Genomic DNA, 14,888 nt, shown 5'->3' on the forward strand with positions numbered 1-14,888 from the left:
TTATTGAGCCTGTATGTTATTATATTATATTATATTATATTATATTATTATATTATATTATATGTTAGATATTATTATATATACCCTTAATGAATTCAAATCACTTGGTTATTTGTGTGTGTATATGTGTGTATATACAAGTATGTATGTGAAAAAAAACCAAAAACATAGGCATGGTGATATGTGCCTGTAATCCCAGTACTGGGAGGTGGAGACAGGAAGATTCTGGCTAGCCATCCAGCCAATTAGTGAGTTACAGGTTCAGTATGTGCCCTACCTCAAGAAATAAGGTAGAAAATGTTGGAGGAAAGCAAGGCTTTGAGATACTTTTTCTTTTGGCCATGTTGGACAGTGAGTCATTAGCAACAACAAGTCAGGGTTTCCATCTGTATACTAGGCCTTCCCCTTCCACCTCTGCCTTGCTCTGAGAACATATCAGCTTAACTTGATGACATCATACTGGGAACCCTGGAGGACATCTGAGGTATCCTAGGCATCACCCTTCTGAACTGAAGCTAATCACAGTACTTGGTTAAGTCAGGGAAAATGAGTGAACCCCCATCCAATATATAGACTCATAGGCTAAATACATAGGTGCTGAGTATAGCCACAATTAGAATATTTTGTTTTGTGACATTATGTACAGCACTAGCCAATATATCCTGCCCTGTTGTCTTCTTAAAGTGGGGCCTGCTTTAGTTGTTGGTACTAAGAAAGTCACAATGAAAGCTTTTCTGTCCCTGTCCCATTTCCTGGAGGAGAATGAGACATTGTGCTTGCTTTCTTTACCCTGACACTCCTACACCTGTCATGGCTCCTGCAGTATTTATTTATACCAGTTTCCTTCCACATTTCTCTGCCCTTTACTACAAATGTGCCCTGGAAGCAGGAAGTGATTCACATCCCATCTACAACACCTGGCACATAGTGGACCTCTCTGCAAATGTTTTTGCTTGAGTTAAATAAATGGATTTTGGGATTTGGAATGAACCAAAACAGCTGGCAGCATATTGAAAGTGGAAAAACCATACAAGCTGGTTCTTTACTCTGGGGGCTTTATGCTTTCTAGGAATCCCAAATAGGAGTGTGAAAGAAAAGAGTCAACAGAGGAAAATCATGTTCATTCTGTTCTCCTGGGACCTTACATCTTCCACCACATGCCCACAGGCTTACAGAAAACTGTTTCCTGCCAATCCCCACACCCAGCTTCCCTATGTTCATGATAGGACTATGTTGAAGATATGAACCACATCCCACCATGGTACTTCTTGACCCACCTTTAAATCAGACACATCTCTGTAGCACTGCTCAGAGCGAGTGTGGTCTGATAGCTGTACATTCCAGAAGCAGGGGAGCTGATACACCAGGAAGGGGTTTTGTTTGATGACAGCATTGAAAATATCCTGTGGAATAAAAGCCAAGGACATAGTCAAGTGAGTGGGCAGGTTTAGCTTACAGGAGGACATCTCTCAAACATCCTGCTCTGGGCATAGCACTGCTCCCATTGTGGAGAGTTTTCCTGACTGCTTTCTACCAGGAACCAAGGGGTAATGTCTGGATAGGCACAAGGGAATGTCACAGACCAACATGATTGACTCAGTGCTTATGAGTCCAGCTGGCCATCATCCAGCAAGGTCACACGGGGCAGATAGGGAATGACTTTCCCATGCTGGCTATCATAAAATAAATCAACTCCCTTTTCCTCCCCTTGTCTCATCCTAAGTGGGAGCCCTGTGTTATCCTGAGCCTTCTGGAGAGGAAACAATGTGGCTCAACTTATCCAGAGGGTTGAGATAAACTACAGATCCTCATTTCTAGTACCTCTTTCTTAGGGCTTTAGGTTGGCCTGGTGATGAATGCTCCTTGGATTTCTGCAGGCCGTAGCACCTAGAGTGCAACTCCCTATTTTAAACTCCTACTCCAACTTGTCTAGGAAGGATTTTTTTTTTTAGGCATGTTTGAGCTCCCTCCAAACCTAATATGTAGCCCCACTTATTAGCCAGCTACTTGACAGGTGGTGCTGGAAGGTGAATTATGGGCCTTTATGGCATAAGATGGCTGAACAAACTATCCTCACTTGACACAGATATACAAATGTTAGCTTTGGGGGATACACTCAGGTCACTGTTACATGACTTGAAATATGAGGACAGCAGACAAGTTTCCTCTCAGGTCTTAGACAGCACCTGCATTGTTTTATTTTAGTTTTTCACTCACTCATTATGCTGTATCTCATTGCTTAGGAAGGGAAATCAGTTTTTGGCTCCTTGGGAAATACTGAATAATAACAGTTAAAAAAGGAGAGAGAAAGAAAAAACAGTTATATAACCTTGCAGATTTTCTTGGTTCCTCTGTATTTGAAAACTTTGTTGAAATTTGACAAAGGAATCATGAGGCATGAACTCCGGATGGAAAGGAAAGGAAGAAATGAAGAAAACCCAGAGAGAGTATCTTCACAACTCAAGATGGACAGCAACATCACAAGAAGGTAAAATCAAGTGAGTGATCCTGAATTGAAGTAAAAAACAGACCCCATGCCTTTCCCAGTCAAAATGATACATGTGTTTTAACAAATATTAATTAATCATTTGTTGGAGTTGGAGGGTCTTCTCAGACTGTCTGCTTAAGGTCTGTTTTTCCTGCTTAAATGCAATTGCCTTGAGTTGAGGGCTACCAGGATTAGGATCACAGTTTTAGGTTACACATTACATGCTGCTTTTCAGATGTATGTGAAATATTTCGGAAATAACCATGGCATTTTGGGACAATAGGGAGCAGGTACATTCCACAATGATGGTAAAGATTGTACTCATGCTTTTTCACAGAGCAGACTGTTATCCACTTGTGAGTCTGAGTCCATAAACAATGAACTTTGTGAGGTAAAGAACCTGGGTCCTATCACTGGAGACATGGCTCAGTGGTTAAGAGCACTGGCTATTGTTCCAGAGAAGCCAGGTTTGATTCCCAGCAACCATATGAAGGTTCACAAGCACTGTAAACTTCAGTTAGAGCATCTGACACCCTCTTCTGGCCTGCATGGGTGCCAGACACACACGAGGTCCAGAGACATACATGCAGGAAAAATATAATTACACATAAAGTAAATAAAGAAAATAATCAGGTGCTTTACTTACCTGTCATCTTTGTACATGTCTTAGTATACAATGTCCAGTGAATATTTTTTGACTGAGTGTATGAATGAACCAATGAATTGAGACCCATCCAATTATTAACAGGAGTCTTTGAAAAACAGATCAGGTCTGCTGTAGTTTGGGGTCTGGGATATTCTCCCAAAAGTCCATGTGCTAAACTACTGGTTTTAAGTGCTGGATTATCACTGGAGGTCTTTAAACCTTTGATAGGTAGGATTTAGTAGAAAGTTTTAAGGTCACTGGAAGAACACATGTGAGGGGGATTGTGGGGACCCAGTGTCTTCTTTGATGTCCTTATTGTGAGGCGAGCAGATATGATCCTCCATGTGCTCGCCAGTTTTATGGTTTTAGACCAAGAGCAATATGGTCAACCAACTGTGGGTTAAGCCTACTAAACTGTGATCCAAAATGAACCTCATAATCCAGGCATGGTGGCATATACATGTACATCCCAGAACTTGGGAAACAGACAGGAGACTTGCTAGTTCAAGGCAGCCTGAAGTATATCCTGAGAATTTGTTTGAGAAAAAAACAATGAACTAAACCAAATTGTAACAAAAACATCTTACTCAGTTTTATTATAGTAACGACACATTATGCACTAACAGGAGAGTACTCAGGTGTAAGGATGCCTGTCACTGGCCACTTACCTGGTCAGCTAAGGAGGTAGACAGCATGCCCATGAGTTCCCTCTCAGCTGTCAGCCTCCACATCTGTTCCCATTTCATCTTGCGCAGCTTATCCAGAAGCAGTAGTATGACTCCTGGGCAACAACATAGGATAGAAGAAGACGAGCAACAGTGAGATGTCACGAGACACATCAGCCACTCTGAGACAGCCTATTTACCTGCAAGGATGATTTTTCCCTCCCAAATCTCAGGCAGCCAGCCTTCATCATACAGGGTGCATGGTTTGGAGATGAAGAGTCATGGCCTCAGCACCAGGCTATGCCAAATACTGATGAAGTGTAAAACTAAATCACATCTTTGAAACATACTCACTATATAGGAAAGAGTATTTAAAATAGGTAGGTACCAAAGTAACTCCTAGTACTTTCTGGAGTTATTTTGTGGTGACAGTTGTACTATTGGGTTAAAATAATAAATTTCTATTATTTATGTACTATTTATAAACTACTATCACAGTAATAATAACAAGAGATTGTGCTGTGAACTTGATGTGCAGTATATGTCTCACAGATACTAGTTTCTCTTCTGTGTTATCTCTGGAGACATGACAACCTTAGTATGACTGATATGTGGCACTTGTACAATACACACCATTTGCTTTTTTTCAGGAAAAAAATACAATACCTTTTCTACACTTTACTCTGATTACAAGTTTCAGTTTTAGTTACTTAAATTTTTTTTGTGTTTGAATGTTTGCCTGCATGTGTGTACATGTGCATTTGGTATTCACAGAGACCAGAAGAGGGTGCCTGATTCTCTGAAATTTGAATTACAGTAGGTTGTGAGCTGTTGTGTGGGTGCTGAGAATAGAACTCAAGTCCTGCTCAAGAGCAAGTGCTTTTAACCTCTGAGTCAACATTCCAACCTCTTCTGAATACGTCTTTATTATCTAAAAGTACTGACCAGCCACACACCCTGGCCTTGGTGTTCCTGATTTCAGAACAGCTTTCCTTGGCTCAGTGATAATCAGCATGTGTGTCAATCAATGGGAAGGCAGTTCTTATGCTGGGTCTTTAACACAAATGTCAAAGCTTTGTGTTTATAAGAAACTATTAACAAGAGCCTATTGTTTCTTTCTCATCACCTCTTTACGGTGAATTTTTATAGGGCTAGACTTGAAGCAAATGGGGCAAGTGTAGAGCAGTTTTCTACTGAATACACTCTTGTCTTTGGAAAAGGGGGAAACAATTAAATGTATAATTAAGGACAGAAAACTCAAAATAAAGTCTAACAAGGAATGTGTATTTTGGCTTAGCTGAGTGAATTGAAGGCAGTTATCTACCAACAATTCAGTCCAAGTGGACAGAAAAAGCCAAATTTGGAACAAGAGGCCATGTGGCCAAGGTGGTGAAGGGAACTGCTACACATTTGGGTCCCCAAAGCAATCCCAATCATGATGATTAACTCAGCAGAAGGGCCACTGTCCAGGATGCTAAACATATTAGTTGATACTTAGACACATATCTCTAAGATTCCCAGAAGGAAATTGAGTTCCTCCTCCCTGGCAGACATACATATTGACTCTAATACTTTTTACTTATTCTAGTGGTACATGTTTGGAGAAAATAACTATTGACAGAAGGTTTTAGGCAGAGAAAATTTGAAAAAATGTTAATAATTTTTATTTATTTATGAGTCACAAGGTGAATTAAGCTGATTACCTTCATGCATATTGGCTTTTTTAAAATACCATTTGCCTCAATGCTCCAAGATCTTTTGAAGACAAATGTCATTCTTATTTTCCTAGAGGGGAAACTAGAGGCTACTCAGGCCCCTGTCTAATTTAGAGTTGAAAAAAACAAGTAGACCAGTGTGGGTGTGCCTTACTCCAAAGCCAATGCTTCTTCACTATTCCACACAGACCTGAGCCCCAGAGCCATTTGAAGCCATGGGATGACTCCTCCTCCTCCTCCTCCTCCTCCTCTCCCTCCTCTTCCTCCTCCTTTTTTGATTTAGTTTCTACATAGGTAAAAATGAGGAAAATACTACTTGACTCACCAACACTTAAAAAATTGACACGTCTTCTTGTGGTAGCCTGATAACGTTAGCAGACAGTTATCCCAAGAAGACTGGTAGTGCTTGCCAGTTTACAGTGTACATACTCTTAGCTTGGGGCATTTGGGTAATGTGGTATCATTGACATGGGAAGAAAAGCAGATGATTGGCACCCTGCCCCCACACATCAGAGGATGCCAGCCAGTTCCACCACACCATAGAAATTGTTCCCTAAACAAAGAGATATTTTAAGAAAGAGTAAAATTCACACACACTCACACACACACACACACAGAGAGAGAGAGAGAGAGAGAGAGAGAGAGAGAGAGAGAGAGAGAGAGAGAGAAGGTATATTGCTATGATTGGTTTAATAAAGAGCTGAACAGCCAATAGGTAGTAGGCAAGAGGTATAGGTGGAACTTCTGGGCAGAGAGAGGAAGAAGGAGGAGATAATCCAGGCACAGGGGAGACTCCAATGAGGCATGGAGGAAGTTGGACATACAGAATGAAAGAAAGGTAAAAGGCCATATGGTAAAATGTAGAGTAATAGAAATGGAGCAATTTAAGATATAAGAGCTAGTTAGGTACCCTAAGTTATAGGCTGAGCTTTCATAATTAACACTGTCTCTGTGTCATTATTTGTGAGCTGGGGGTTGGGGGAGCAGAGAAAGACTTGTTACAGAACAGGGATCAGTGAAAGGAGAAATGGAAGAGAGGAGGATATATGACTAAGAACCAAGTACATACAACAACACATGTGTATGAAATGCCATAATGAAACCCTTTACCCTCATGTTAAAACTACTTAGTAAAAGAGTCTTATTTATTTTGGGAAGAGAATAAAATAAATTTTTGGTGAGGTACAAAACAGGACAATACAGTGATATAAGACTAGGGAGAAAAAAACAGACCCCAGTCTAAAGTGTATGAGAGATTTCATCAACTGTTACTGAAAAAAACTAATTTAAGTTGGGTAAGAAGAGAGGCTGGGCAAGCTACAGGTGGTAATGAAAGATCTTAAGGAGCATTCTTAAAGGTCTAGAGAGGTCTATGTGGATCTTTGAACTATGGAGTCTGAACTTAGCATCAGCACTTTAAATGGCACTACGTCTTGGTGGATAAGGTGGCAGACTTTGTTCAGCACTGACAACAAGGCTCTTTGGAGAGGTGTAGAGTCAAGAACCGAGGACTAAATGAAGAAACTCAAGACTGTTCTTCCAGTTTCACAGATTTTAACTTTACATGATGTAGCTTAATTTTACAATGACTACATTTCAAGCCAACAAAAAATGTAGAAGTTAATGTAAAGAATACCCTATACCCAGGCACAAGAAATGCCAAAAGTAAAACATGATTGATGAATTCTAAGATCCACCATCGCATTGTACCTGCTCCTTTCCTCAGACATAACCAGTCTCCTGTGGGGGTTGTTTTATGTCTTCGTATATTCTCACATCTTTTAATCTATATCTATATGGTAATAAATAATATTTGGTGGGTTTTTTTGGTATATGTGTTTCATATTGCACATGCTCTATTCTAACTTGCCTGTATACCTACTGTTATCTTTTAAAAATATTTAAAATATTTTATGTGTGTGAGCATGTTCATGTGTGTTTGGGTGCATGTGTAAGTGCATATGTACATGTGTATATATATGGAGGTCAGAGGATAATCTAAGGTATTGTTCCTTATTGAGTAATGTCTACCTTGCTTAGTTATTTACTCATTTATTTTTTGAGACTGGGCTGGGAGAAGCAGTTAGGAGAAACTTCTAAATAAATGCCATTTCGATGAAATCCAAAAGAAGAACAGGAATGATATTTAGGCAAGGGAAGGAAAAGTGACGTGTCAAGGAAGACAGACTCTTCCCTGCAGGGCAGTGGTTTCACTGGAGAAGGACATCCAGCATCTATCAGGTTATAAATATTTCTGAACATATCTGAAGATCAGAGCTTAACAGAAAACAATGACCTGTTCCCTGTTTTCTGCCAATGAAAGATTAAAAAGAGACTGGGAAGAACATTTATCTTTGCTCATAAATCCATAATTAGTTACAAGTTATTTATACAATACATATCTTTGCACCCTCAGACTGATGCCCAGAAGGAGCCATCTGGAACAGATGCCAAGGAACTGTCCCTAATGGGGAAGCTGAATGCAAAAACAGAACATTGCAGCAACTTGGGTAACTAAGGTCTGATACCATTACACACTACCAAGGATCCCTGAAAAAGCCACTGTGTCTCTGAGCCCTAGTTTCTTACTTGTAACCTAGGGACTATTTCACCCCAGTGGCAAGATGACTTTTAGAACTGAGAATCAGATCTTTAAACATACCTTGAATAGGCATGATACCCATGTAAAAACATAATCTGATAATTGATGTCCATAACTAGGAATTCATTTTCTAGCCTGCATTCATATAATCACCTTAAATATCTTCAAAAATGTCTTCTCTCTGTGTAATGAATTGGACACTTGAAATACTGCCATATTCCCAGAGCCACATCCCTCTACTCTTCTGGTAATATTCAACTTATGTGTTATAACCAACCTGTGGTTATTAGGAAACCCCTTGAGGTTATTATAAGTGACAGCTAAAAGGCACAATCAAGGGAAAGCAAAAGTAATAGTAAAGGAAAGGAGATCCACCACATGGAAATTTATGTGCATAAATTATGTTCTTGAGCAGTAAAAACAGCAGCTTAGGATGTCAAATAGCATCACAATGACAAAAGCGTCTAGGAGTTTGTAAAGAGTAGGCAGAAGAGCTGAAGAATGGCATATTCAAGAACAGAATTCCAAATAACAAAAAGAAAGCCAACACAATGTTTCTAAGAATGAGAGAAACTTTGCTATATATTGACCTTAGCCCTATGCTGTAGAGAGATATACTAACTGACCACAACAGGCTTCCAAACCATGAATGGCATGTAATGATTTGATAACTAAGTTCTGAAAACTATACATTTCCTCATTAAGGTGACTAATTGCTGAATGTGCACAATTCCCACTGTAATTAATAAAAATTAATGCATATATATACAAAGTTGGGACAAGCCTTTAAAGTGAACACTGGTCCAAATAATGGAACTGGTACCATAGGAAATAGGACCTTTTCAATTTCATACTTAGTTCTGACATACATGCTGTGCCCCAGGTCAGTCATGGATGTTGTTCACTCTTTAGCAGCCTGGCAGAAGGTGGTGCCAAAAGCTTGACTTTGATCTTTGGGATTTGCTGCTGCATTATTTCCTATACAAGCCTATTTCCAGACTTGCTGTTGGGGTTCAGTAGTGTGGAGCCTGCCCTTTGCCTTAGGGTGTTCTGCACAGAAGTTTGTGGTCTTATACTTGACAGGACCTTGGCTGGGATATGTGGGGCCAGCAGAGTTTTACTCACAGCTCTCATGCCAGGAGCATAAGAGAACAACATGAGATAAATAAATGAATAAGTAAATTAAAATTCAAAGGTTTCTCCTGTGAACATCTGGTCTAATGGTAGACTATTTTTTTCTATAGATTAGAAGGCAGGGCTGTTCTCCTATGTACCAACTGAATATGTAGTGAAGTTCACATCCAAAATGGCAAGGAGAATAAGATGGTATCTATGAGAGAGGAGAAAGAGAAGAACCCTTTAAAACATTGCTTTGGTTTGGGTTTAATATCAGGTTTCATTGCACTATTAAAGGGAATGAAGCTGAAGACAGTGGTACCGAGCTAGCTGCTGTCCATGAGAGGCTGGATACTTTATTTATGTGACCTCTGATTCTTGGGACAAAACTACAAGGAAGATGAAATGTTCCCCATTTTAGAGATGAAGACTAAGGCTCACACATGGCTACATAGTTGCAAAATTAATCATATTGTATGATTAGTGACCTTTCAAACATGGCATGTTGCTTCGTGTGTGTGTTTGTGTGTGTGTGTGTGTGTGTGTGTGTGTGTGTGTGTGTGTGTGTGTGTGTTTGTACAAACACGCTCTTAAGTAAACAGGGAAGGTCTGGTTCTACCAGTGTAGTTCTTCCTGGAAGAAGAGTACTTCAGTGTTGCAAGAACTGAAGGAGACCATAGACCATGTGCAGGTGGCCCCTGTACAGATATGTCAGGAAACCGGCATGTATAAAGTCAGAGATGGCAGAGCTTCCTGAGAAGTGTCCTGCATGATGATGATGGCAGGCATGACCCTGTGTAAGTGATCATGGCCATTGGCTAGAGACCAGAAAGACTGGAATCAGGACAGTATTTCAGAGTTGACTTGCTGAATGTCAGAGCAACTGTCTTCTTTCTGCATATGAGCACACCCAACAGAACTCTCAGCAAGTATAGGCTTAGTTCTTGCCAGCAAGGGGAACTACTTAAATTTCCTCAGTACATTAGTTATTTCCTTGTTGCTATGATCAGATACATGATGAAAGCAACTTAAAAAAAGAATTTCAGCTCACAGTTTGAGGTGGTATGGTTGGTTTTTAATGGTGGGGAAGTTACAGCCCCTGTGGCTTCATGGCAATAGGGGTGTGAGGCTTCCTGCTCACATTTCAGAAGACTGGGAAGCAGAAAAATGAGAATGCTGATGAGCAGTTGGCTTTCACTTTCCTCCCTTCTTATTCAGAATGGAATCCCATGTGATGCTGCTGTCCACATTCCAGTTCCCTTCTCAGCTACTCTTCCCTGCAAATTCACTCAAAGGCACATCCAAAGGCATTCCCAACTAATGCCCAAATGTTTCTTAACCCAGTCACACTGACAATCAAAACGAACCATCAAACCAGGCAAATGTCTGAGGTCTGCATGACCAGGACCTTTCTTAAGGGAAGCTCCCCTTTCCCTCCCTTCTGCTCTTAGTTTCTTTCTTTGCAGCTGCTTTCATTATTAAGTTAAATGAAAAAATCAGCCTAGCACGGGCTTGGTTAAATCAGACCACAGGCTTCCTCGATTCAAAGGGAGAAACAGAGGTTCCCAAGAGGCTACATAATTCCAATAGACAAGTCCAGTTCACAGCAGGATTTGGATAAAACTTATTCCTTAATTCAGTGTAGGATGTTAGTGTAGCAAACACAGTCAAACAAGTTGCTAAGACGGAGGGACAAACAAAGTATTTGACATAACATATGCATAGTGAGTCACAAAGGTGTTTATTTACCAGGAATTTGGATGCTATTGTGTTTCCCTTTGGTTAGTCTTCCTTGGCTTCTGCCTGCACTTCCCCATCACCACTTGATGATGACTTGTTCCTAAGTCCTCTGGTGGTTCTTGTGGCTTTGCAGGTCAGACCAATGAAAGTGCCCATGGACACCAAGCAGATGCTTCATGGGAAGCTCTGAGGGCACATGGACTCTTACTTGAAACATTTATGAATGTGACCCTCACAATCACAGCTTTCCTCCCCTCTGCTTTGAAGCACTGGGGTTATTATGATAAGCCTGACCCAATAATGAAGGTGAGTTTATTAAAAACTACTCAATTTAAGATCACTGCTGATTTTTACCAAGGAATCACTTTTGATTATAAAAACTAAAGGATTCTGTTGTCTACTTTTACTTCTTTTCTTTTTTTCTGTTTCCTAAAAGCTGAGGGGGTGGGCAGAGAGACAGAGATAGAGAGAGGGAACATTTAAGAGAGAGAATGTTTGAGAGTGTGAGGCAGAATCTTACCTAACACCCTCTACTTACTTTTGCTGGTTTCTTTTTTTTAAATTAAGTATGGATGGGAAAAAGTATAGCAAATGTTCAAACCCTACAAAAGGCTGCTGGTCCTTTTCTCACATATTTATTCATTCAGTAAAAGCTGACTGGGTAACTTCTACATGTCAGCTAACCGGTATTCAGAGATAAAGAATACAATGGGTTCTAAGATAGAGAGTACTAAGGGCTGGGTCTGAATGTCCCTAAAAGGCCCAGTGTCAATAGGCTTGATCTGTTTGGCACTAATGGAAGATGGTAAAACCTTTATGAGGAAGGACCTGTTAGGAGGTCTTTACATTATTGGGGGTACAGTATTGAAGGGTGTTGTGTGATCTTGACTCCATAACTGTTCTCTTTTGTTACCTAGCCAGGAGATGGAGTGTTTTACTAAGATGTACTGCTTCCCTATAGGTCTAAAAGTCATTGGTCAAAATGCTCATGGTCCAGAATCTATGAAATTATGAGGCAAAACCAAACCTTCTCTATTTATAAGTTGATTGCCTCAGGTGTTTGCCACTGCATTGAAAAATTGGTTAACTGAGAAAGAAAGGTATAGTCTAGGCAGGAATGCTAAGTGCCCAACTCAAGCCATAGGAAGTGCTCCTTTTGGGAAGTACCTTTATCCTTCTCTTCAAATCACTGGGCAGAGCACCTTCAGTATGATTGTGACAGGGTGGTCTAGAGCAACTGCTCAGTAGTTAAGAGCACTGGCTGCTCTTTCAGATGATACCAGTTCAGTTCCCAACACCCACATGGTAGCTCACAACCTTCTGCAACCCCAGTCTAAGGGATCCAATTCCCTCTTCTCACCTTTGTGGGCCCTGCACACATGTGGTACATATACACACATGTCAAAACACAGATACACATAAAATATATTTAAAGAAAGAGATTGTGACAGGGCTATGAATATGAAGAATTTAGAGTCTGGCAAAGGCCTTTCATCAAGTTCTGCAGAATACTTTTATTGTTTTTATTTTGGCCACTCAACATTTTATGAAAGAAGAAAATACATTTAGAGATCACAGAGTATAGCTTTTTTTTTTTTGGTTTTTCGAGACAGGGTTTCTGTGTGTAGCTTTGCACCTTTTCCTGGAACTCACTTGGTAGCCCAGGCTGGCCTTGAACTCACAGAGATCCGCCTGGCGCTGCCTCCCAAGTGCTGGGATTAAAGGCGTGCGCCACCACCGCCCGGCGAGTATAGCTTTTTTAAATTTTATTTATTTAAATTTTATAATTTAATTAAATTTTACATATCAGCCATGGATTCCCCTGTCCTTCCTCCTCCCACTCCTCCCCTCCCCCTAATCCACCCCCCATTCCCATCTCCTCCAGGGCAAGGACTCCCCTGAGGATTCAGCTCAGCCTGGTAGATTCAGTCCAGGCAGGTCCAGTCCCCTCCTCCCTTCACCCAGGCTGAGCAAAGTGTCCCAGCATAGGCCCTAGGCTCCACTAGAGTATAGCTTTAAGATTTTTTACAGTTGATGCATCACTGCAACTAAAATCTAGACCCAAAACAAAACCTTGCTGCTTGGCCAGAAATCCCCTCACTGTCACATACACTACACTCAACATCCTGCCATTTGAGCTGACTGTTTATATCATGGTTTATTTTAGTTAATGCTGAACTTTATATAAATTGAATCTTACAGTAAGTACACTTTAATAACACCCTTTGTCTACAACATTGTTTGTGAAATCTATCCACATTACTGTACAAGATTGTAGTTTTTCTCATCTTAATGCTACATAACAACCTACAATATGATTGAATGTTATTTTGTTTATCCATTATATTGCTGATAGACAGAAAGATTGTTTCCACATTTGAAAGTGCTTATAAACATTCTGAAGCATGTTTCCTGGTATCCTATGTATTTTTGTTGAGTACATACTTAGGAATGGAGTTTCTGGCTGCTCAAAGTTCATCTGAACTAGATCCTATACTAGAAGATATACTGGAAGAACTGCAAGTGGTACCTGCCTCCTAGGTGTAGTGAAGATTAAGCATAATTTTAATCCATTTGAAACTGCAAATCCCTAACAAGCATCCCACATATGTTAGCTAGGACTATCAATATTCTCATGAACATATACATTCTCATGTCTCCTGGGAAAGAACACCAGTAGCTATAAGGCCACTGCAACCTTTAGAGTCTGAATCTGCACTAAGGAATGGGCCAGCCTGACTCAGGCACATCCTAGGCTACTCTGCTCATGGGGGAAAAAATTATTCTAGAAATTGGATCAGTGATAATCCTTGTCAGCTTTTAGTTCACAACCGAAAAGGTAGTTCTGAGGACTGACAGGGATGTCCATGTCCATCGAGTCTTCCATGAGGTGGAGGCGCGCACTTTGGTGTGAGAGAAGTCGGACAGAGGAGACTGCCTACTGCTCCTCAGAACAGACATGCAGGATGGAATCACGCCAGGGCACTGATTTTTACAGTTTTCCTTCTTAAAACTGGATCACTTCAAAACCACTTATGCATCTCTTTAAAAACTACAGAACCCTGAGATGTAGTCCAGTGAAGCCTATTTTTACACTTACCCAGCATTTGCCTGGCTCTTTCTTGTGCATGCCCTCTGCTCTCTCTGCTCCTGTATTCTTACTAGTTTTATCTTTTGAGAGCCTCAGATCCCTCCCAGTAAATTCTCCACTCACCTGTGCACTTCCCCTCCACCCAGATGCCAATCAACTGCAAGATTCATCTCTTTCCGTTATCATTCCTTTACAAGTGTCTCCACCCTGAGATGCCCAATTCTCCAGGGTACAGATGAGGTCATTTCCACATACCAATATCTATAACAGGCATAGCAGGCAAACTCAAAGGATGCTTCTGAATGACTTAACTAAAGGAATGAGTTCCAAACAAGCCAGGGCCCTGCCTTGTGTTACTCAATAAAGGCTCAAAGACCATTTGCACACAAACAGTTAAATGTGCTGTGATATACAATGCTTAAAACCAAAAATCCTCTGGACTTTTGATGAAGCAGAACTTGGGTGAAAGAAGCCTGGCAGCTGTCAATCTGGCCCTTGCCTTCAGCCATGACAAAAGAGGCCACATGTCAAAATCAAATTTTCCATTCAATGACCACCCTTTTCCCACAGGATGAAAAGTCTCACAAACTTTGCTATTAGGAAGTTTTCTCAGAACGAACTCAGGTCTAAGCAGAGGGTTCTGGGAAAAACATGGGCATTGTGAGAGACATGGGTATGAATCAGATCTCTGCAACCTCCTGGCTGGATGACTTTGGAGAAGTGATTTACTCTCTCTGTCTCTGCTCTCATCTGTGCAATGTGGGACAATACAGCCTTAATCCTTGAAGACAAGCTTGTCCCTAGGGATATTCTACTTCTGCTGAT

At 40.6% G+C, this 14,888-nt stretch overlaps 1 protein-coding gene across 3 annotated transcripts in view; it reads right to left on the reverse strand.

The window, feature by feature from the left end:
- Positions 1-14,888, reverse strand: part of Large1 (LARGE xylosyl- and glucuronyltransferase 1) — a 535,843-nt gene that overhangs the window by 88,719 nt on the left and 432,236 nt on the right. For all 3 annotated transcript variants that reach the window (XM_059264258.1, XM_059264259.1, XM_059264260.1), the window contains exons 8-9: positions 3,803-3,915; positions 1,278-1,403 (exon numbers count right to left, since the gene is read on the reverse strand). In XM_059264258.1, the coding sequence (XP_059120241.1) occupies positions 1,278-1,403; positions 3,803-3,915 (239 nt within the window). The remainder of the gene's footprint in view (positions 1-1,277; positions 1,404-3,802; positions 3,916-14,888) is intronic.

This window comes from Peromyscus eremicus, chromosome 5, assembly GCF_949786415.1.
Source record: "Peromyscus eremicus chromosome 5, PerEre_H2_v1, whole genome shotgun sequence".
Taxonomy (NCBI): Eukaryota; Metazoa; Chordata; class Mammalia; order Rodentia; family Cricetidae; genus Peromyscus; species Peromyscus eremicus.